A 25,473-nucleotide genomic window follows, 5' to 3' on the forward strand; every position below is an offset into this window, starting at 1 on the left:
AAAAATCACACCAAAGAAAAACATCTCATTTACTTCATAAAATTTATTCAGTAATGTGCTGCTGTTTATATATGAGCGGTGGTTGACCAGAACATGTATATTTAGAGGATATTTTTTTCCTGGGTTTTTTTTTTTTTCAGTCTCGCTGCGTGGCTTGCGGGATCTCAGTTCCCTGACCAGCGATTGAACCCAGGCCCTTGGCAGTGAAAGTGCAGAGTCCTAACGACTGGACCGCCAGGGAATTCCCTTTTTTTTTTCTGTTCTTGATATGTTATTTGTTTATAGTCTGTTTTCGGCATGTTTTTGAAGGCAGCTATCTGGAATTAGGAATGCGGTCTGTAATTTGAGAAATAATTAAAGTTTTTGATTGGCGATAAGTATCTGCAGGAAATTTTGTCCTTGGAGGATTCATGATATTTATAGAATAGTTTTTGTTTAGGTTTGCCAACTGTGAAATTATATACTCTTCTACCCTTTGGTACAAGTTAGTAGATCCTTTACTTCTATTCCTAGCATTTTTTAAAGTTTTATTGAGGTATAGTTCACATACCATATAGTTCACCCTTTGTATACAATTCAGTGGATTTTGGTGTATTCAGAGTTTTACAACCATCATTGCATTCAATATTAGACATTTTTCATCACCCCAGAAAGAAACCCCATACCCATTGGCAGTCACTCCCTATTTCCCTGCAAACCTCCCAGTCATAAGTAGCCACTAATCTATTTTCTATCTGTATAAATTCACCTATTCTAGGCATTTCATATAAATGGAATTATACACTTTGTGGTCTTTTATGATTGACTTATTTCACCTAGCATAATGTTATCAAGGTTCATTCATTTGCTACATGCATCAGTACTTCTTTCCTTTTTTTTGAGAAATAATACTACATTTTATAGATATACCACACTGTATTTATCCATTCATCATTTGAGGGACATTTGGGTTGTTTCCACTTTTTGGCTATAGTGAGTAATACTACTGTGAACATTGAGACAAGTTTTCGTATGACTATATATTTTCATTTCTCTTGAGTATAAACCCAGGAGTGAAATTGTGGGTCATGTAGTAACTCTAGGCTTAATATTTTTTTGAGAAACTGCCAAATTTTTCCAAAACTGCTGTACCATTTTACATATATACTATGGAATATTACTTAGCCATTAAAAAGAATGAAATAATGCCATTTGCAGCAACACGGTGGACCTGGAGATTATCATACTAAGTGAAGTAAGTCAGACAGAGAAAGACAAATATCATATGATATAGCTTATATGGAATCTAAAAAAAAATTGATACAAATGAAATTATTTACAAAATAGACTTACAGACTTAGAGAACAAACTTATGGTTACCAGGGGGAAGGGTGGGGGGAGAAGATAGATTGGGAGTTTGGGATTGACATGTACACGCTGCTATGTTTAAAATAGATAACCAACAAGGACCTACTGTATAGCACAGGGAACACTGCTCAATATTCTGTAATAACCTAAATGGGAAAAGAATTTGAAAAAGAATAGATGCATGTATATGTATAACTGAATCACTTTGCTGTACACTTGAAACTAACACAATATTGTTAAGCAACTATACTCCAATATAAAATAAAAAAATTTTTTAACTAAAAATAATAAAATAAACAAAACTGCTGTACCATTTTAAAATCCCATCATCGGTGTATGAGGATTCCATTTCCTCTGCATCCTTGTCAACACTTGTTATAGCTGTCTTTTTGAATTTAGTCATCTGAGTGGGTGTGAAATGCATGTAATGGTAGTTTTTATTTGTCTGTCTTCTTTAGAGAAACACCTATTTAGATCCTTTGCCCATTTTTTAATTGGGTTATTTGTGGTGTTCTTGATTTCTAAGAGTTCTTTATATATTCTGGATATACATCCCTTATCAAATTTCTCCTAGTCTGTGGGTTGCTTTTTCACTTTACTTATGGTGTCTTTTGAATCACGAAATGTTTTAATTTTTATGAAGTCCAATTTATTTTTTTCTTTTGTTGCTTGTATATTTGGTGTCACAACTAAGAAACCATTGCCTAATTTAAGATCATGAAGATATACATTTGTTTTCTTCTAAGAGTTTTATAGTTTTAGCTTTTACATTTAGGTCTTTGATTCATTTCGAGTTAATCTTTGTATATGGTGTGAGGTAGGAGTCCCACTTCATTTAGTTGCATGTGAATGTCCAGTTGTCACAGTCCCATTTCTTGAAAATACTGTTTATTTCCCCCTTTGAATTGTCTTGGCACCCTTGTTGAAAATCAGTTGACCATAAATATAAGGGTTTCTTTCTGAACTGAATTCTATTCCATTGGTCTGTATGTCTGTCTTTATGCCAGTTACACAGTGTGTTGATTACTGTAGCCCTGTACTAAGTTTTGAAATCAGGAAGTGTGAGTATTCCAACTTTTTCAAGATTGTCTTGGCTATTATGGGTCTCTTGAATTTCCAGCATTAGCTTGTCAATTTCTGCAGAAAAGGCAGCTGAGATTTGGATAAGGATAGCAATGAATCAGGTCAATTCAGAGAGTACTGCAATCCTAACAATATTAAGTTTTCTAATCTGTGAGCATGGAATGTCTTTCCATTTATTTAGGTCTTTAAATTCTTTCGGTGATGTTCATAGTTTTCACTTACAAAGTTATGTAGTTCTTTGTTAAATTTATCCCTAAATATTTTTTAATGCAACTGTAAAGAGAATTGTTTTCCTAATTTCATTTTTGTATTGTTTACTGCTAGTATATAGAATTACAGTTGATGTTTGTATATTAATCTTGTACCCAGCAACCTTACTGAACTTGTTTATTGTTATTGGTTTTAGTATTTTTTTAGTGGATTACTTATGATTTCCTATATACAAGATCATGTCATTTGCAAATAGAGATAATTTTACTTCTCTCCATCTGAATGTCTTTTATTTCTTTTTCTTCTCTATTTACCTTGGCTGGAATCTCCAGTACAGTGTTTCATAGAAGTGGCAAGAGCAGATATCCTTGTTTTGTTCCTGATCTTAAAGGGAAAGCATTAAGTCTTTCACCATTAAGTATGATGTGAGCTGTGAGTTTTTCATAGATGCCCTTTATCAAGTTGGGGAAGTTTCCTTATATTCCTAGTTTGTTGAGTGTTTTGATCATGAAAAAGTGTTTATTTTGTGGATTTTGTCCTTTACTCTAGTGCTATGGTATATTACATTAATTGATTTTGGGAGATGTTAAATCCATTTTGCATTCCTGGAATAAATACCATTTGGTCGTGGTGTTATAATCCTTTTTATATGTTGCTGAATTCAATTTGCTGGTATTTTGTTGAGGATTTTTGAGTCGGTATTCATAAGAGATTGATCTGTAGTTTCCTTATGATGTCTTTGTCTGGTTTTGGTGTCAAATTAATGCTGCCCTCATAGAATGATTTGGGAAGAGTCCCTTTTTCTTCTTTTGAGCAGTTTTTGAAGAATTAGTATTCTTGTTTTAAGTATTGGTAGAATTCACCAAAATCATCTGGTTGTAGGCTTTTCTTTGAGGGTAGTTTTAAAATTGCTAATTCATTCTCTTTCTTTCATTCCATTCTGTAGATGTATTCAGATTTTCTATCTCTTCTTGATTCAGTTTTGGTACTTTGTGTCTTTCCAGGAATTTATCCATTTCATCTCAGTTATCTAATCTGTTAGTATACAGTTGCTTATAGTATTCTTTATAATCATTTTGTTTCTGTTAGGTCAGTAGCGATATCTAGTAATAGATATCTAACTAGTAAATAGTTGCTTTAATCTAGAAAATAAATTAACTCTTAACATTTGGGGCCCTTTCTAAGGATAGAAGATACGAAGAACATGAAAAGCAAAGAACTATTGAGTCCCTCATTGTTATTGCTAACAGTGAATAAGCAACATCAGCGTTAATTCCTGCCTGGCACAGAATATTGAGACAGAGCCTTTAGGAAACAAATAATGTTAAGAGCGGGTAACTTCTGCTTTTTAATACTGTTCAAAGGAATATCTCTGGGTTAAGAAATCCTTTTCCTAGCAGCTTGCCGGCTGCCTAAACCTTGAGCAGAAACACTTTACCTGATTGCCCAACTTTCCATCTGAGAGTAGAGGTAACATTACCACTTGCAAAGCCTGTCAGGTATTCATTTTTCATTGCAGTGTCTCAGCAATTCTTTAGAAACCTTATATAGGTCAGATCTCATTATAGTAAACTCCAAAGGACTGACCAGATTTTTAGATGGTACATTTCTCTCTCATATTTAAGTTTCTCTCATTTTATAGATTTTCCAGTTTATGAAATGTGTCAAAACATAACCTTTTATATGTAGAATGTAAAGTCTTGAATGCAGGGAAATTTCAGACTAAAGTATGTATATACGTACACACACACATACACACACACACACACACACACATGCACACACAAACACCCACATACACACTCACACACACACACACACACACACCCACCCACACCCCCACCCAGGCAACATACAGAAATTGGAAGAGATTTTTTTCAGCTGTGCAGCAGCAGAGAATAAAAGATTTCTGAGTCCAGGATCCCCACTCTGACAAGTACATTCCCATCCTAACCCTTTCTTAACTCTTTGGCTAAAAATAAGTGTGCAGATTTTTTTTTTAATCCATGAAAGACTTTAGATTCCCGTTATGGAAATTTATTATAAAAGCACTTTCAGAAGGCTGTTTACTGGTCAACAAAAGATAAATTGTTAAAATTAAGTGATACTAGGCATTAAATGGAAATAAATGTTCAATTTATTAAGAGTTTAAAACCTTTTGATTATTGCAGACAACAATTTTGTATCTGTCTCTTTTTTAAAATACTCTATATTTTGAAAGAGAAGTGCTCACACTGTAAAAAGAGAACAGGTAACTTTAAGTAGGAGCAGTCTGCATCCAGAACAAAAGCCTGTTGGTGTCATTGTTAAGGAAATCAGTTAGTAGATCAAGTTATTGGTTGTAAACAGTATAAGCAATGAGATTTCTCAATTGGAAGAGACAATTTAAGTCCTAGAAGTTGGCTGCCAAGGAAACCACTGACTGCAGTAGCCAAGATATAGAAGCAACCTAAATGTCCATCAATGGATGAATGGATAAAGAAGATGTGGTGTGTATGTATATATGTATATATGTGTGTGTGTGTGTATATATATACAATATATATATTGTATATATATACACACACACACATTGGAATATTACTCAGCCATTAAAAAAAAGAATGAAAATCTTGCCATTTGCAGCAACGTAAATAGTTCTGGAGGGTATTATGCTAAGTTGAAATAAGTCAGAGAAAAACAAATTCATATGATTTCACTTATATTGTAGAAATCTGAAATAAAAAAACAAAAAACAAATGAACAATACAAGACAGAACAGAAACAAACTCATAGATAGTAGTTGCCATAGGAGGGTGGGGTGGGAAGATAATGAAATAGGGTGAAGGGGGATTAAGAGATACAGACTTACAGCTATAAATAATGAAGTCTTGGGGCTGTGATGTCCACATAGGGAATATAATCAATAAGATTGTAATGACTTGGTATGGTGATGGATGGTAGCTGGTCTTATTGTGGTGATCATTTCATAACATATAAAAATATTGAATCACTGTGTTGTATACCTGAAGCTAATATAACATTCTATGTTAATTATAACTCAGTTTTTTAAAAAAGACTAGCAGAATTTTTATGCAGACTAGCATGATCAGCTTGTGGTATTTTCTACTCTCTTTCTGTAAAAGGCAAGGGAGAAAGGAGGAGGACAGCAGGAAACTTGGAAAGGCATCTTTTCTGTCAGAAGGAGACAAGGAGTAGATTGTTCTCTTTGGTTCCCCCTAACTTTTTATTTTGAAAATGTTTAAATCTTCAAAAAAAGTGAAAGAAGAGTACGTTTTATATACTCTTCACCTAGATTCACCAGTTTTTAACCATATTTGTTTTCTTTTACCCTCTTCTACACACACACACACACAGAGAAAATGTCACAACCATTATAACATTTCATTTCTAAATACTTCAACATGTATTTCCTAAGAAGACATTGTCTACTTAGCCACGGTACTATTTACCACACCCAAGAAGTTTTCAGTTGGTACAATAATTTATCTAATGAACAGTCCATATTAATATTTACCCCAATTTCCCCAATAATGTCTTCGGCTTTTTGTTCTTTTTTAAATCTAGGATCCAGTCAGGGCTCCTTCGTTGTTTATATTGATAGTTATCGTGTCCTTTTAATCTTCCTTAAAGAATAGCCGCCCTTCTTTTGACTTTAATGTCATTATTTTTTAAAAGACGAGGCTACTTTTCTTATAGGATATCCCACAATCCAGACTTATCTGATTTTTCCTTATGATTATATTCTGTTTAATAGATTTGACAAGAAAACTAACAAAGGAAATGCTTTCTATTTCATCACATCAGGAGGCACATAACATCAGTTTGTCCAACTGTTGATGACACTCAGTTTAATCACGGATAAGATGATACCATAATTTTCCATTGCTAAGGTATCTTTTCTCCTTATAATCTAGGACAATGTGGGGTTGATACTTTAAGACCATGGGAACATTGTTCTCCAGCAACCTTCTCCCAATGGTTTTAGCATCCATGATCCTTGCCTTCATCAGCTGGAGGTGCAAAACTATTTAATTCTGCCTTTACTTCATATTTATTAGGTGACTTTCCTCTGTAAAAAGAGCTTTCTCTCCTTTCACTTTTTGTTTTTCTGTTCTGTTTTGTTTGGGGGTTTTGGGGGGTTTTTTTGGTATTACTATGGACTCAGATTATTTGTTATTCAATATGCTGTAGTCCATTATTGTCGTTATTCTTTTTGATATTCAGATTTTCCCAGAGTTGACCAATGAAAGCACCATCAAACCAGCCTCTGTATCATTTTGCCATGTCTCCATTTTTCTTTTCCTTTTGTTCTCCTAACATATCCTAGAAATTACTCCCTATCAGTTTCTCGAGAGTATCCCCCTTCTTTTTATGGCTTTGTAATATTCCAAATATTGTTTATCATAGTTTATTCAACCACTACCTTATAGGTGCACATTTAAGTTGTTACCAGTATTTTGCTAATACAGATAATGCTGCTGCTTGTGTTTTATATATATGCAGCCTATTCTTTTAAGATAGTATAAATGTTCAAATAAATTGAAACCTGTTAAGCTAAGAGAATATAGTATTTTACTTTAACATTTTTCTAATTATAAAAGTTGGTAATACACATAATTCATAAAATTCAGAAAACAATCCTGAAATGTATGGAGTTAAAAGTGAAAGTATTCCTTTACACACCTGTATTCCCACCCCTGGGCTATATCTACTCCCCTCCCCCAAACTGTTAACAGTTTGATCTGTAATGCTTCAAACTTTCTTTTGTTGTAATTGGTCGTGGTTTTATTTTTCCATATTTAGCATGTAAACGTACACTCAGGGCCAATTTATTTAACTTACAAAAATGTGATCTTGCTACAGATAATGTATTATGACCTGGTGTTTTTACTTTATGTGTCTTAGATATCTTTTTATGCCCTTACGTATTGAGTTAACTCATTTATTTCAGTAGCTGTATGATAGTTCATAATATGGATTTACCATTGTTTATGTGGCCATTTTCCTATCGATATTTAGATTGTTTCCAGTTTTTCAGTGCTATAGACAGCTGCAGTTAATACCCTGGAACACGTCTCTGCCTATGTTCAAGCATTTCTGTAGGCTAGATTCCAGGATGTGGAATGGTTAATTAATTGTCATTGATTCACATTTCTGCAGTATCTTCCTGACATCCTCACCAACACTAAGTATTAGCAATATTTTGCATATTTGCCAATCCAATGAATAAAAAAAAAAAAAAACAGTAGGGAATTCCCTGGTGGTCCAGTGGTTAAGACTCCGCACTCTCACTGCCTATGGCCTGGGTTCAATCCCTGGTCAGGGGACTAAGATCCCGCAAGCTGAGTGGCCAAAAAAAATGAATGGTAACTTACTGTTTTAATTAGCATTTTTCTGTTTACTAGGGAGATCTGTTTACTAGTCCATGTTTGTTAGCCACTGATTTCTTCTATGATTGCTCACTTTTGTCTGTGGGAGTTATTTTTTTTTTAGTGGAGTTTTTGTATATAGTATCCCTTGCTGTCTGAACTTTTGCTGCCCAAATTCTGGAATTAAATAGATTTGGATAAATGTTTTGAGAAGTCCCTTACTATATGTACCCTCACTACCGTCCATCCAAAATCAAATTGATTCAGATAAAAAGGTGTCACTCACCTTCCTAACTTACCATCTAAATTCAGACTGTCCAAAATCAGGAATCAATAGGATGAGGATAGAGAGGAAGACTGTATTCTCATACTAATCTTAGTGTTAACAACTTTTTTCTCCCTGTGTATTGTTATCTTTTGTTCTTGTTTGTGTAGTTTTACACAATAAAAAGTTGTAAATGTTTATGTTAAATATCTGTTGTTTTCCTCTATACTAGGTTTTGCTTTACTTAGGTTGGCTTTTCCCATCTAAGACTTTTTTTTTCTTTATTTTTAAAACTTATTACAGAATACTGAGCAGAGTTCCCTGTGCTATACAGTAGGTCCTTGTTGGTTATCTCTTTTAAATATAGCAGTGTATACATGTCAGTCCCAAACTCCCAGTCTGTCCTTTCCCCCTGGGAACCATAAGTTCATTCTCTTAAGTCTGTGAGTCTGTTTCTGTTTTGTAGATAAGTTCATTTTAAGATTTTTTTAATCTATTTTATTTTCTTCTATACGATTATTTTTAGAGACACTGAAATTTTTAGGTGTGTGAAATATATTTTTATGCATAGTCAATTTTATCAACACATTTATAATAACTTATTCTTTATCGTTAATTTTAAATACTACCTTTTTCATATGCCAGATTCTTATGTATACAAGGATGTTCCTGCAACAGTACCATACTGTATTAATGATTATTTTGATATCTAGATGAGACAGTCCCTTGTTCTTTTTTAAATGTTTCTTGTTTATTATTGTTTAATTTTTCTTCCAGTAACATTTTAGGGGGAAAAAATCTCCCATATCATTTATGCTTCCTCCAGCAGTGTATGAGAATGTGCATTTTCCCAGGTCTGGAGAAAACTGGCTGAGGGTTCTGAAGCCAAGGTTAAGACTTGAATAAACCTAGAAAAATTAAAATCAAATCATCTACCCTCTAACCTGGGAGAAATCAAATAGGTTTGTAACACTGTTAAGTGTTACCTAAGTGTTTGTTTAGCGTTAACTCCTTTACCTTCTAGGTGTAACCCTCTCCCTTCCACACTAACCCCTTTCACAGTCATCTCACAGAATTTCACATCACATTACTTGTGTACATCCACTTCCCTCTACCTGGCATTTCTTCTCATTCCCCACCACCTCCCCCCAGCAACCTCACTTTACCCTCCATATTTTCTGTGTGGGGAAATCTCATTTGTTCCTAAAAACTCAGTTCAGATATTGCCTTTTCTGGGAAGTTTTTCTTCATGCCAACAGTAAGAAGATTGTTCTAATCTTTGTACCTCATATTATTTATTCCTAATATTATCATTATCAAACTTTGAGCTGAATCAGGGCATATATGCCAAATGCTTTTGAAAAAGAATAAAATATCCCTCTCTTCAGGGAGCATACCAGAGAATGAAAGGGAACACTTAAGATAGAAGAAAAATAGGTATGAACACAGATATTATATGTGATTCTTTAAAAAGTCACTAACAGGAGAGCTTTTATATCACTTTTTTCCCCAACCTAACCAGGTTTAGATATTATGGCTTATGTGCTAAGCCTTAGATAAGGTGCTTATACACAAACTGAGACATTCATTTGAATTCCATATGGGATGTGGCATAAGCAGAGGCACAGAGTTAGGACTGAATGCGTCGTTATCATGGGAGTTTCAGACCTTTAAGGAAAATACCAAGAAATGGGATTAGAAAGGCCTAAATATTCAGTAAAAGGTTTGGAAAGTAGTAGCCTCCTATAACGTGGATTTGAATTATAAATGAACAAATATTCTGAATCTTTTTTTTTTTCTTTAGTATTGGATGAACGAATACACCTCATCCATCGGAATTGGAGTTTTTCATTCAGGAATTGAAGTGTATGGCAGAGGTACGTGTACACACAGTCTAAATATACTTTCTGAAGATTTTTCTCATTTAAAGGAGTTGCAAAATCATGACTGTAGCTCTTCCTTTTTTTTTTTTTTTTTAAGTACTTCCATACTGTATTGTAAAAAGTAGAAGAAAATCTCCCCATATTTGTTTATACTGTATTTTGGAAAAATGCCCAAAGTGGAATGTATCTGGGGAGAAAGTACTCAAAGTACACAAGTGTACATTGATTTGGTTATCTTTTATTCTAGATACTATGTCTTAAAAAATATTTTCCTTTCGAGATTGTTATACTATGACAGTTTTGCTTTAATATGTATTGGCATTCCTAAGAAACTTTGCACTTTGAAAAATAGTGTGATAAAAATAATCATTTTGGTTGGAAAAGGGTGGTGTTAGAATGTCAAACTTGAAATACCAATTTCCTGAGGGAATTTCAGTAATAAATTTGTTTTTGTAGACCTACAAACATATAGTTATAAAGTTTAAAAAATATCGCTGAGCAAATCCTGCCTTTGATTACATCTAGCTTTTTGCTTAAGAATGATGGCCTTTGTCATTAACTTAGCCCTTTTTATTCTTTATTACCCTTCAATTATGATAACATAACTGGAACCGCTCAAATCAAGCAGCTCTGTTTCAACAGCTTTTTCCTTTGTTCTAATTCTCTCTGATACAAGATAATCTGATCAAGTTGTAAGTAGAATGTTCATGAATAAGACAGATCACATTGCTGATTTCATCAAGATTGTAATAATATACTAGTTGAATCATAAACTCACCGCTATAGCAGAATGCTTTTATTTGCTTCAGCTAGGAAGTCTTTGCTATAATATTACTGCAGTTTACTCCCAGTTACCCCTGAAGACTACATACCAACTTTAGCTAATACAAAGAAAAGGCTCATTTACTTAAATGTGTCAGTGTGATGTTTTACTGTCCCTTTTTTATATGCTAAATTAACTGCTTCTAGGTGCAGTGTACCATATTAAATGTTGGCTATAAAGATCTGCCATATAAGCTCCATTTTACCTGAAAGACTGCATCTACCAGATAATCCCAAAAAGCAGTGAGGTTTGTGCTGAAAGTTCCAGTGGTTGGAGTATTGATACGGGTGAAATCGTAGTCTGTGGGTTTGCTCCCTGTTTGATTTGGCTTTTGCCAAAGTTGCGTGTGTATTCCCTTTTAACTGAATTTGTATGGTGTGTTACAGTTGTTTTTTTTTAAGTGCCATCGAATTTTGGACCACATGACCACGTTGCTCTGAGGTAGATTAGAGCATGAGACATTTTCTCCATTTTTCAAATGAAGAAACTAAAGCTCAAACCTGCTGAAAGTCATACTGCTAATTAACAGAACTAGGACTTGAACCCAAGTATTCTTATATACTAGTCCATTATCCTTTTATCTGCCTAATCATTGCTCCCATTCATATAATGACTTAGGAATAATTAGAAACATGGCTCAAAACAACAAAGCCAGGGCCAAATACATTCCTAAAAGTGAATTATTGCTTCTTGAATAGAAGAATAAGTAGGTCTACAACTTTCCTTACTATAATTGAGAAAGTTGAAAATCGAAATACGATCTTTCCATGTCTAACCTTATCTACAGTGTTTTATAAAATTCTATCATTAAATTTTTAATGTATGTTTTAGAATTAAATGCTAAATACTTTCTTATTCTACATTATTGCTTTTTTTTCTGAAAGGTCTGAATCGAAAGTAAATGTATTGTAGAATTGCCTTTTTCTTTCCCATGCTTTGTTCTGACCTTATAAGATTATATTTAATAAATTTTAAGTGACAAGATTAATTTAAGCATTTGTTTGGAATTCTTTAAGTAAGTCTACTAAGATTTGCCACTTAAATATCGAAGTATCTCGTACCAGAATTGTAGCCAGAAATTTTATTTCCTTCCTGATTTGAAACCATTCTCCATTTTTGTTCTGAATGAGAGTTTGTATCTGATGAGGCTGGATGTACATTCACTGTAGTACAAGTAGCTCTCTCCTAGCTTAAAGATGTGCTGTGGAAAGTGTGTGTGTCTTTATGTGTGCGTGGGTATGTTAATTTTGCAGCGTATCTTTTCTTGAATGAGGGGAATTGAATTCAGTTTTTCTGGTTTGCTAATGTTTTTTCACTCTTACTCAAAGATAAACCAAGAGTCTTCATCCCAGGAACCATGAAAACTCATTGTTATTAGACAGTTTTTCCAGTAAAGTCCAGGTTTGAAATTTGATCACTTTAATTCAGAAAGTGGCAAAACACAGAACTGACCACCTACATACTTTGGCGTGATAGGTAAACACAGGGACTTTTTTCACCTTTGAGTGTTAGTCAGTCTCCTCTAGCCAATATAAAGTAAATATAGAAGTCAGGATTACCTTTGAGCGTCTTTTGTTATTAGAGTTTCAAGTCCTTTACGTCAACTGTTCTATACAAGTAATAGGTAAATAAGATGTTTGTGAAAGCATTACTAAATTGAAAAATATTTAGATGGTATCATTATTATCCTCATCATTTATTAAATCTAATTCAGCATACTGGTGAAGTTTTATGTGATAAATACTAAAAATCATGAGTTTTCTCTTTTCAGAATTTGCTTATGGTGGCCATCCTTACCCCTTTTCTGGAATATTTGAAATTTCCCCAGGAAATGCTTCTGAACTAGGAGAAACATTTAAATTTAAGTAAGTAGGGAGGATAATTTTTATTACACTGTCTTAGATGCCAAAGCTTGTTTTCAGGCATACAGAATTCATTCTGTAGATTAAAATCTAGGCACTTAAAATGTTTCTTTAATGTTGTTTTAGTTGTGGACACTTTAAAATCAAATCTAAATTGTTGTGTAAAGATAGTAATCAGCCAAATAAAGTGCCTGAAATAAGCAAGTCTGTTGCTCTTATTCAGGACCCACAAAAGTTACTATGTCTACTTTAAAAATGTTTTTACCTGGTATAAGATTCTGCTTTAGAAAACATTTCCTATATAATGACTACTTCCCCTCAGTCTCCTATTTGGGGGGAGATGGAGGAAAGTTTTATTGTGACCTACTTAACACTCTTAAAAATCTCTTCATTTTCCCAATGAAAGGGACACTGTTTACAAACTTGAAATAACTAAACTAAAATAATTTGAATAGATTAGCCAAGAAACTGTTGTTAAGGTACATGTATTATATGTATTGATAAACCTAAAATGTATGGATCTGAGTGTACTGTGGAGCCTTACGTGTAGTAAACAGCACTGAAAACCTGAATGCTAATAATCAAATTTCCATTCCTTAATTGAGTTTTGTATTTAAAGTGATATTTAGAATCTTAGTTTCAAGGAACTTTAAAGAAACTTCTGGACCTATAACAGTTAACTTGCCAAGTGACAAATAGTGAAATGAGGTTATAACATTGAAATTCAGTATAGGGCTATATCTTTTTATCACTACTGAGTTAATGATTCTCTTAACCTATAACTAATTTGAAATATTTACACACAGAAGTGCTATAACGCCAGCCTGAATCCATTCCTTAGGTCTCCCTTTGGTCAAAACTGCTAGATAAAAGGATTTTCTAAGTACTGTCAGCTTTCTTGGATGCCTAACTTGTATCTGACTAAAATTCTGCTCTCTATTGAATAATGTCTATTGCATTTCCAAGGTAGTAGTTTGGGAGTGGTGGCGGGGTTGGTTGCTTTTTTGGTGTGGTGTACTGTTTTGGGGGGTTTTGGTTTTATAATGCTTTTTTAAAAATTAGTCATTTGACAGTTCATCTCACTGCAGCCCAGTGGCAGATAACTTAAAAGATTATTTCTAAGTGAGAATATGACCAGCCATTTGATGGTGAGTGTAATTAAGCAAGAATATTTGCAGCATGGATCTGGTTCTCTAATAATGTAACTGCTAATGTAATAGTAATAAAAATAACTGTGATATTATATTTTTAATATGACACTGTTTAATAAAGAAAATGACTTATTTTGCATTTGTATTATTTAGAAGTGGTATACTTAAGAGTATTGCTTTTAAAAAGTAGAAAATAAAATAATCGAAATTATTAAAATACCTCATTTACCTTTTAGTCTTCTTACAGTAACCCTGCTTTGTTACATCAGTCATAATATTCCTGGCAATAAGCATTTCTGGAAATGAGTCTTTAAGCATGCCTATAATACCTATAACTCACGCAGCTATATTCTTTTTCTTCTTTTTTTTTCTTTTTTTTTTTTGTTCTTTAAGAGAAGCTGTTGTTTTAGGGAGCACCGACTTCCTAGAAGATGATATAGAAAAAATTGTAGAAGAATTGGGAAAAGAATACAAAGGCAACGCTTACCATTTGATGCATAAAAACTGCAATCACTTTTCTTCGGCTTTATCAGAGGTAGGTTAAATTTTATTCTAAAAGTTCTTCAAATAAATAACACTAGTATATTTACTGTCCCACTATATTTAATCAATTATTTTTTTTCTGATTATTTATGTTGTGTAATACATGGTATTTTATTTCTTTTATGTGAATATTTCTTTTATATGAGTGACCTTTCCAAAGTTGGTAACTTTAGAGTCAGCACAGTTTTAAACTGTAATTCTGTTCATGACTTTGCAGTGAGTAGAGTGAATACAATAACGGGTCTCTTATTCTAATTTGTTTCATCACAATCTTATATTTGCACTTAAAAATTAATGCCTAGGGGGTTGGGGAAGAAAAAAATAAAAATAATAAAAAATTTTAAAAATTAATGCTTAAGTGACTTCTGCTTCTTAGCCACTATGATTTCTCTTTTCCTAAATTTTAGTTGCCAACTTGAAATTTTTCTGGCTCTTACTTATTAATAAGTAATTCATTTCTCCTGTCTTGAAATTTTACTCTGCCAGTTTATCACACACGCACTTATTTGCCTTCCCAGTTCTTGAATGCCAAGCAGAAAACCAAAAGTAGATCCAAATGAAAGGACTTTAAAAAAGAAAATGACGGGAAGAAAGCAAAAGATTATAAAATAAGGTCTGGAGAATTAAATAGCACTTGAAACAGCTTCCCAGCTTTCTGACCCTTAGCAGATGGTTGCAGAAGCCACATCAGGTACCACAGAAATTGTGAAATGTGTAAAAGAGAAAATGAGCTGCTGCTTCAGTGACCTCCTCTGCAGAGCTGCTTAGCTACCTGGCCCTTTTCACTGCCCTCATGGCTTCCACAGCATAGGTTTCAGACAGGACTACAGCAGACTTCTGCTGTGCTTCTCAAGTTATTTCTTGAGGACCGGCGGCATTAGCATCACATAGGAATTTGTAAGATATACATCATCTCTGCCCCACCATAGATGTACTGAATCAGAATCTTCATTTTCACATGATCCCAGATGATTCATAACCGTTGCAGAAGCACCCACTAGTCTAGTGGTTGCATTGATACCGCAGAGGTGACCAAGTTGATTTTCAAGGAAGAGAGAAGGTAGTTCTAAGCTTTCTTGACCCTAGACATTACATTTATAGGAAATACATTCAAAGATCCATAAAATGTTAAAATTAGCAAAGATTTTAGACAGCATCTAATCTAGTCTCCTCATTTTATAGACTAAGTAACAGGCCCTGATTGGGGAAATGACTTACCAAGATTGTGGAGGACTCAGATTAGACCCAGACTGCTTAGTTCAGTGCTTGTTATATTTTATCGTTACTTCCTCTGGTTCCAATTTATCCTCTCTCCCAAATAAATTATTAGCTTTATTGAGCATCTGTAACACCACCTCAGCCCTGGTATAACCCTAAAACCATATTGGAGTTGAGTGCCTGAAGAACAATTCTAGATGTCCCTGGAGCCGTCTTTTTAGGTCACAGTTTTCATGCTTTCACCCGTGTGAGTGCTGAATTGTTAAAGAAACTGAGACTCAGAAGTTAGGGGACTTAGCCTAGGCTAGCCAGCTTGTTAGTGACAACTGAGACTAGAATTCTGGATAGTGAAGGAGGTAAGGGACTATTTTTAGTAAACCCCAAATAATCAAGGCAAAAAAATTTAATGTTAGGCACTCTTAAAAAGTTATTAAATCTAATGTGCGTCTACATCTCTGACAACATAGTTTCTACATGTGTCGTATAACCAGTTGCAGATAGAAAACCATAGCTAATTATAAATGATTGTTGATATATGTACTCTGTTATTCAGAATTGTTCCAGAAATTCTAAGAAGCATCATAGTTATCATTTCAGATGCTTCTCTACAACAAGGATTAGCAAACCACTACAACCTGCACAACAATACCAGCCTACCACCTGTTTTTGTACAGCCTGCAAGCTAAAGATGGTTTTTACTTTTTTTTAATTAATTAAATTATTTATTTATTTGTTTATTTATTTTTGGCTGCATTGGGTCTTCGTTGCTGCGTGCGGGCTTTCTCTAGTTGTGGTGAGCGGGGGCTACTTTTCATTGCAGTGCGCAGTCTTCTCATTGCGGTGGCTTCTCTTGTTGTGGAGCACAGGCTCTAGGCGCGTGGGCTTCAGTAGTTGTGGCTCGCGGGCTCTAGAGCGCAGGCTCAGTAGTTGTGGCGCACGGGCTTAGTTGCTCCATGGCATGTGGGATCTTCCCGGACCAGGGCTCGAACCCGTGTCCCCTGCATTGGCAGGCGGATTCTCAACCACTACGCCACCAGGGAAGTCCCAATTTTTACATCTTTAAACCATTGGGAAAAGGTCAAAAGAAGAATATATAGTTACATGTATAAATTATATGAAATTCACATTTCAGTATCCATTAAAATCTGACTGGAACACATCCGTACTCATTTTTTTAACCTATCATCTTTACTGCTTACAGGCTGCAGCAGCAGAGTTGAGTAATTGTATCAGAAACCAAATGGTCTGTGGAGCCTAAAATATTTACTGTTTGGCTCTTTATAGATAAGGTTTCCCAGCCCCTACACTACAGGTCAGATGCATTCGAATCTGATTCAGATTGACTTAAACAATGAGGAAATATTTTATCTCACAAAACAAGAAGTCCAGGATAAGGTGGGCTCCATGTCAGTATGGTCAGTGTCTCAACTGTGTGTGTCATCAGTGGCCTAAGGTCTTTTTATCTCTCTGAGCTGCCATCCTTAGGGTGTTAGGTTGGCTCTGCCCTCAGGCTAGCTCCTTTTATGGTTTTCAGGTAGTTGCAACAATTTTAGGCACCATATCCTGATAGACCAACATCAAGAGAAAAAAGAAAGCTCTGTCTCTCCCATTACTTCTCTCAGAGAAACTGAGACTTTTTCCAGAACCTCCCACCCTTTCCAAAGCAGGTCATATTTCATGGCCAGATTTGGGTCGAATGCCATTTCTAAACCAGTCACTAGCAAGAAGAATGGCATTGCCGTTACTAAATGCCACTGGCCTGAATACCTTCTGTAAATTAATATTTTCAGTGGGAAATTCCAAACCTGAATAAAAGTAGAGTGAATAGTATAATGAGCCTGATATACATATCACTTAGCTTCAAAAGTTATCAACTCATGGCTAATTTTGTTTCATCTATAAATGCCCACTCCGAAATAACACTCTGATCCCTAGATTACTTTGAAACAAATCCCAGGTGTTATTTCATTTCAGTTGTACATAGTTTACTTTGTAGCTCCGAAGATAAAGACTTTTTTAACATAACTACAAATATTATCAACCTAAAAAAAATTAACATGCATTCCTTAATATAATGCAAATATACAATGTTGAAATTTTTCCAATTGTCATAATTTTTTAACAGTTTGTTTGAATCAGGATAAATAAAGGCCATACCCCCTAGTTACCGTGAGGTTCAGTCCACATAGGAAAGGTAGGATAGATGTCTTGATTCTTTTCCGTTACTTAACAGTCTTCAAAGAAAGAATTGGTTCCTGTGCTGTACAGAGAAAAATTAACATAGCAGAGGGCTTTACTGTTAGGAAAGCATATTGTGGAGAGAAGGCCAAGGGTGTGACTGGATAACCTTTTGCTGCTGCTGAAGAGATTAAACATGTGACTCGTGGATCCTCTCAACCATCTCAGTGGAAATCAGGAATAGAAATGGGATTTTCCAAGAAAGATCTGTAGAGGAACCTCTTATCTAATAGAGTGAATCCCACAGGAGACTCAACATTTTTGAGGATGTTATATTAGCAGAAACACTGCCGGCTTGGACTGAAAGAGGACAAAATGAAAGATGACTGTTGGATTCCCAAATTTCACAGGCAGTAAACAGCCTGGCGAAAAAGGGTAGTTTCAAGGGCCCAGACGACAGAACTGAGGGCCACAGAGGATTAGTCCCAGGCCTTGAAACCTAATGGAGGTTGCCCAGTCAGATTTTGAAATTGCTTGGGGGGCTTCCCTGGTGGTGCAGTGGTTAAGAATCTGCTTGCCAATGCAGGGGACACGGGTTCCATCCCTGGTCCGGGAAGATCCCACATGCCTCGGAGCACCTAAGCCCGTGTGCCACAACTACTGAGCCTGCGCTCTAGAGCCCGTGCTCCGCAACAAGAGAAGCCACCGCAGTGAGAAGCCCGCACAACGCAAGGAAGAGTAGCCCCCGCTCGCCGCAACTAGAGAAAGCCCGCGCGCAGCAACGAAGACCCAGTGCAGCCAAAAATAAATAATACAATAAATTTATAAAAGGAAATTGCTTGGGGCTAATGATTCCTTTCTTCCTTCCATGTTCTCCCTTTTAGAATGGGAATGTCTATAACTTACTCTGTTCCTGTCCACCGTTATATTTGGGAGGCATCCTACACACACTTTACTTTGTTTTTTTAACTTCACATTATATCATGGAGTTTATTCTGTAACAGTATATAGAGATAGTCCTCATTTCTTTTCACAGCTAAATGGTCCTCCTTGTTTGTGCCAAAATGTATTCAGTCAGTTTCCTATTAATGACATTTGGGCTATTTTTAGCCTACAAAAAAGTGCTGTAATGAATAACTCTGTGCATACCTTTTTTCATATTTTTGCCAGTGTGTCTCTGGAATAAATTCCTAGAAAGAGGGATTACCAAAGTGAAGCTTAAATGCAAAAGTAACTTTGTTATATGAATCAAATATTTTTTGACCACTACCTACAGTAAGAAATATATTTTACATCATGATCCAGATATGTACACATAACTAAAACAAGTGTCACAATTACCCTAGTATCTACAGTCTATTTCATTTTAAGAATTCAAGTTACAATGCCAAAGCTACTAAAGGATCTTGACTCAAAGTTTAAAAGACATTGGCTTGATCACGGATCTGCACACTTTTTCTGAAAGAGCCATGTAGTAACTATTTTAGGCTTGTGGACTATTCCTGGACTCCACTCTGCCATGGTAGCCCAAGAACTGTAGGCCATAAAAAAAAATGAAGGGGCATGGCTGTGTTGCAATAAAATTTTACCTATAAAAACAGGTGGCTTTAGTTTACAGACCTCTGTTTTAGGTTAATCAAGCCACCTGCAGGTATTGGGATGAAGTCAGCTTCCTATGAAGCACATTGATATATGGAGGAAGGTAGATTACTGAATAAAATCAGGATTTAGGAAGGAGAATGAAGAAAACAGCTGCTGGATAGTCAACAATGGCTTATTACATTAACCTAACTATTCCTAGTCACCACTCTGTGGTAACCTTCAAATATACATATATCCCCAATTATGTCTTGGGTGTAAAATATAATGTAATACTTGTTTGCCTGTGTTTTTTAGAATAGACAGATAGGAATGGTATAATGTCATTGCTCAGCTTTCCCCCAAATCTAATTCATTCACATTCTTCAGGTATTTTTAAGTACTGTCTACCTCTCTGTGCTTCCAGGCCGGGTAATCAAAAATGATCAAAACATGCCACCTTCCCTCCATTGAGACCACTGCCTAGCCCTGTAGTTAAGACAGAGACATAGTATTTAAATGTAGCCCTTAAGGCATAGGGCTAAACCTTTAGGGAGAAAAGTTACATTGCTTGATTACAGGTGCCAGCTTATTTACATTTTAGCTAATTTTTGGATGTAAGATACTTTGAAACCAACTAAGCTAAAATAGATGGTACTTCCAGATCATAATTATAGTGATTATAATCTTTGACATGATTGGAGGCAAAAACACCACAGGGACAGTAAAGCATGGATTAGTTAAGCCTGGTTTTGACTGCAGAAGGGAAGGAGGATAAATAAAGAGTAAGGTTAGTGTATTATAAAAGACCTAGTTCTTATTATTTGCAGTTGGGAAGAGAGGGGGCTTACAAGTCCTGAGAACAGGATAAGGGGGAGAACTGCCTGGAGCTTCTGTTACTTGAATAATATCTTGTATTAACAAGTCTTCTGTGTGTTCAAAATACTTTTACATGCTTCTCAAAGCAGTTACAAAGACCAAAGAAAGAAAGGAGCCAGACGGAATTAGCTTGATTTTATAGATGTAAAAAGTAAGCAGCTTAACAAAGTTCTTCAGAAGGGAAGGGATGGAGCTGACAGTAGGGGGACCCCAGGCTTCCGAGTTAGGGAGCTGCTTGTCATCAAAGGCCGGAAGTAACAGCACCAAAGGCTAACGTGCAGTGGCCTTTTTGTATATCCGCATCCCTCCCCGACCCTCCACTCCTTGGCAGCTGACCAGATAACCCTAACCTCTCACCTAATGCTGCACTCTTTCTCCTGTAGATTCTTTGTGGGAAAGAGATTCCTCGCTGGATCAATCGGCTTGCCTACTTCAGCTCCTGTATACCCTTTCTCCAGAGTTGCCTCCCGAAGGAGTGGCTCACTCCCGCAGCCCTGCAGTCTAGCGTCAGCCAGGAGCTCCAGGACGAACTGGAGGAAGCGGAGGATGCTGCAGCCTCCGCCTCCATGGGCAGCACTGCCGCAGGCTCCAGGCCCGGGCGCCACACTAAACTGTAAATGTCTCCAGAGTCACACCTTCAGAACTGTCTCTGGCAGTTGAATATCACTAGAGAAGAGTAAAAGAGTAAAAACGTCCTTTGGATATTTTGTATGCAAAGATGGCTCTCCCCCAAATCCCAGTTTTTCAGCTCAGGATTATATTTGTAATCAAAAAAAAAAATCACTTGGCGCAGGAGGGAGAACTTTGTATGAAGCTTCCCTCTGTCTTTTTTACCCACTTGTAAATTTGGATTTACTTCTGTTTTATATAAGCTCTGTTAAGTTATGTTTACAGTATTTTGTATCGCTGTTTACAAATCTTGCATGGACTCCTGCCACCATGAAAGAAGAAAATCTTCATGTCTTCAAAAATTAGGCAGGTAATCTTTGTACACTTCTGACAATTGCCCGAGCTTCGGCATAAATAATAGGCACACGAGAAGGTACTTACACAATTATAGTCACCATCACCTGCTTAAGAATTATCTTTTAGGTTTGTGTTTGTTTTTGTTACCGTGTTGGTACCAGGATGCACCGAGGTGAAGGGGCACACACAGCCCTGAGGGCTTGGGACCTTGATCTGTGTGAGAGGTGCCCGACCCTGGGCACTCAGCACTCCCTCCACTCCGAGTGGTACAGCTCCTGAGGTTTCCACCGAACAGTGGCTTTCATCCCAAATATCCGTCCACCTCCACGGGGTGGTATACTCTCGTGTCAGTCTGGCTTTGATGCCTCTGATTCTGTAAGTAAGATGTTTCTCGTTAAAGGTATTCTTACTAGTAACAAGTGTTTTTGCACATGTGTTGGGGGCTTCATTTTTATTTTAATATATATTGATATCCTCCCTGCACAGGATTTTGTTTGTGGGGCAGGAATATCCTAAGTGGTAGCCTTCAGAGTAGCAGTGTGAGTTGACATTCAACTGCTTTTAACTATTCAGGCTACCTTTTATACTACACCTTGAAAACTAGAGTCTAAAGTAACACTCTCCAAAAAGTTAATACTTTGATATTTTAAACATTTTATGTACCATACCAGAAAGAGTATGTTGGAGTTTGTTAGTTTGTTATGGGAGTAGTTTCACCTCATAATAGAGAGCTTAGTCTCATTACCTCTTGTTGAAAACTCATATTTATGTGTCTTATTCATCTTTTTCTGTTCTCTCAAATGTATGTCTCTTACATAACCTACTCGAAGAATGAAATTGTCACCACAGATAAGTCCTCATTAGCAAGGAATCTGTCTGCTCGAGTCTACTCCCAGTTTGACCCTTGGATGTAAGAGCCAAGTCATTACATGTCAAATTCAATTTTTCTGCCTTAAGAATGAATGTTCTACATAAAATATTGGATGCAGTGTATAAATTATCCAAGGCAGTGACTTCAGCTTTATATATATATCGTTAGTTTTTAAATCATCTACTTTTATTTAAACTTCTAGATTGGATTGTTTGCTATTGCTCTTTGTAAGGATACATATCTTTCAGTACACTACATTTTTAACTTTTCCATAAGCTGATTTTGAGTCATTTTATCAAATTAAGCACACCCTGTTCATAGGGAAAATAAACCTTGGGTTTGACCTGAGGAAAATGAAGCCACTTAACCTAATTTATGCTTTTGACTGTTCTGTTGCTGGAGAGGAAAGCTTTTACAAATTATTCTCAGTTCTTTAGGGGGTGGGCAGAGCACTTGTTTTAAGAGATGTGACAGGAATCTATGATCTTTATGAAAAGTTGACCTGATTCAGGTCTAAAAATGAGATTTAGAATAAAATGCGCAGACTCTGACAGTGAATCAGTTCACTCAAAGAAGAGTCCTGTCACTAAAACCCAGGTTAGTGAAAAATGTTTGATGCCGCTTGCTTGGGATTTTTGTTTTTAATAATGTGGTGGATTCCAGTTTTTTCTAATCCATTCAAATAGACATGAGTTTAAATCTGTGCTACAGACACACATGAAGGAGTGGCCATTATTTAGGCACTTCTTGGCGAGTAGCCAGGAGCCTTCCACCTTTGCTTATCCAGAATCCAGCACTTCAGCACACAAATGATTTTATTGTTATTTTGTTGTATTGACTTTCATCTGCAGCATTTGGAGTTTAAAAATAGTGTTAAGGTCCTAGTAAAAATAAATAATGGCCTGAGGCCAATTATCATAGAACCACCGGATAAAATTCTGGACGTGAGATTGCTTGCAGTCTAATGGTACTTGAGGTTGAGAAATAAAGAAATGTCTTTACTTTAGAAAATCTCATTTAAGTCAGTTTGTCCACTACAGTTCAAAATTGAGGATGAATTCAGTTAACTAGCATTTCACCAGCTTTCCCTTGCCCTTGGAGGAAAAGAATCTTGTTCTCAACCTGACCTCTGTTAAGAAAAATCCTGTATGAAAAATCCGGTCATTAAGATACATGTGATATGATGGCATCAGATATTCTCTTCGCAGTTGTAACCAAGCGAAACACATTTCTCATTGTGGGTTGGACAGTAATATAGTGTTAAGAGGGTCAGAAGCTGCTGGTTTCTACTGTTTGTTTTCAGTGCCCTTGGGTTTTGTTTTTTCTTTCTTTCAACCCTAAGAAAGGGGCATCAGCTTTGGAAAGTGTGGCCTGTTGCATGGTAGAAGGCAGTGAGTGATAACAGCAGTAAAGAGAGCCTCCACTTGATGCCTGAAATCCAGCCCACTATTGTTCTGACCCACAGCAATAGTGCAAGTTACCTTCACCAGCATTTGTACATAGCAGGGAATTCCGGTTTTCACCAGTTGATAGCATTGTGTGTATGAGGAGATTCAACCCTACAGACAGCTGTGGGACTCTATATCCATGGCTCCTTTCCATCACAGAGCGGGTAGAAACTCATTCACTGCTTCAGGGTTCTAATCTGTGTGTCTTCTAATGGGTCCATTTCTATAAGATATTCTGTAATTTTGATACATGTTGTATTTTCTTTCAGTGACTAAGTTTAAAAGGCTTGGGTTTTGTCCAGCAAGCTGGCCATACTGCCATTGTACCCCTTTCCTTCAGTATGGTTTAGAGTGCAGCTCAGTCATTAGACTTTCATTGTCTCCTCAGTCAATACACATCTTCACTGTTTGAAAGGTGTTACAGCTGTTCAAGAATCTTCATGAACCTGAGGATAATTTCTTGTGAAGTTGAATGCAAATGTACTGTCATTCATAGTGTTTATATAAAAAAAAAAAAATACCAGGAATCTTCACTTTTGCTACCTTGATATAGCATTGGGCTATCATGTTAACAACATTGAAATACATCAATTTATTAAAAAAATACTTTTATAAGAAATGTTTTCTAGTGCTTTTTGACCTCCAGGAGACTGCAAATGTTATATATTTGTGTTGGGGAAGGGTACGTTTGTTTGATAGTTTTTATTTTTATACAGTTTTAAAGGTTACACTCCATTTACAGTTATTACAGAATATTGGCTTTATTCCCTGTGTCGTATAGTACGTCCTTGTAGTCTGTCTTACGCCCAATAGGGAGATTATTTTTGAAACCCAAGAATCCCATCTGCTCTGCAGAAACATAGTCCGCCCTTCTCCAGCATACATTTCTCTTGTATTTGCACGTACGTTTATTCTCATGTATTCCCCTCGAGCTCAGGTCCACGGGCCAAGTCCTTAACTGTCAGCATAACCACACCTGCTCCCAGGCAGCGGTGCCAGCCCCAGCTTCTGGGGGATGGAGACAAGGCTGGGAAGGGAGAACATGCCCTCTTCTCTCCGCCAGGATCGCAGGGGAGAGACCTGCAGGGGAATTGCCCCCACTGCTCGTGCACACACTCTCCCCATCTAGAAGCGTCGAGCGAGCAGGAGCCTGGGTGACTGTGCACCTCGTTTTCTACAAACCTATGCTGCTTTGCACCTCCAACCTGACCCTTCCCCCGTCTCCATTGGCCTTTTGGTACCTAGCCAAGTAATACTTCCCTCCACAAACTCAAAAGACCTCTCTTGGATTAAGTATTATTAAAAAATAATGGAGGTCATTTGTGGTCTGTCAGTGCCTGTCCACTCTCTGCTAAGTAGGAATGGTCTACAACTCATTTGTTCTCAAGGACAGGAGCCAAAGGGGAATTTTCCCCCCAGTCTAAATAGGTTTTTGATACACTATAGCAAGTTGATCACCAACTCAAATCTGGTAAAGCAACTGGTTTTACCTGTAGAAAGGATACCAAATATACTGAGGGACAATGGTTTTTTCTTTCCCATTATAATCTGCTCCTGAAGTTCTCCTTATCACCCAGATACGGACCTTGTTCTAAGTGTGCAGAAGTCCACATGCTAATAAAGATGAGTGGCTCCGTGCTTTGCATTCCAAGAGGTAGATTAGAGGCAGGCAGCTACTTATTTCCTTATGGATTCTAAACCCAGAGAACTGCTGAGCCCCCTCTCAAGCTTGTCCCTTTGATCCTTTCCCCAAAAGGAAAATCCTCCCAAAGAGGATCATACCTTGTTCCTACACT

The 25,473-nt window shown here is 36.3% G+C and overlaps 1 protein-coding gene across 4 annotated transcripts in view; it reads left to right on the top strand.

Annotated features, from left to right (window-relative positions):
• Positions 1–24,178, top strand: part of DESI2 (desumoylating isopeptidase 2) — a 41,454-nt gene extending 17,276 nt beyond the window's left edge. For 2 of the 4 annotated variants that reach the window (XM_036855763.1, XM_036855754.1), the window contains 4 exons: positions 10,082–10,154; positions 12,755–12,848; positions 14,390–14,531; positions 20,776–24,178. In XM_036855763.1, the coding sequence (XP_036711658.1) occupies positions 10,088–10,154; positions 12,755–12,848; positions 14,390–14,531; positions 20,776–21,009 (537 nt within the window). In that variant the 5' untranslated portion in view covers positions 10,082–10,087 and the 3' untranslated portion in view covers positions 21,010–24,178. Of the gene's footprint in view, positions 1–6,397; positions 6,534–10,081; positions 10,155–12,754; positions 12,849–14,389; positions 14,532–20,775 lie in introns of all 4 variants that reach the window. The other 2 variants (XM_036855769.1, XM_036855778.1) reach the window with 2 other exon arrangements.
• Positions 24,179–25,473: the final 1,295 nt, after the last annotated feature.

Source organism: Balaenoptera musculus, chromosome 1 (assembly GCF_009873245.2).
Source record: "Balaenoptera musculus isolate JJ_BM4_2016_0621 chromosome 1, mBalMus1.pri.v3, whole genome shotgun sequence".
Taxonomy (NCBI): Eukaryota; Metazoa; Chordata; class Mammalia; order Artiodactyla; family Balaenopteridae; genus Balaenoptera; species Balaenoptera musculus.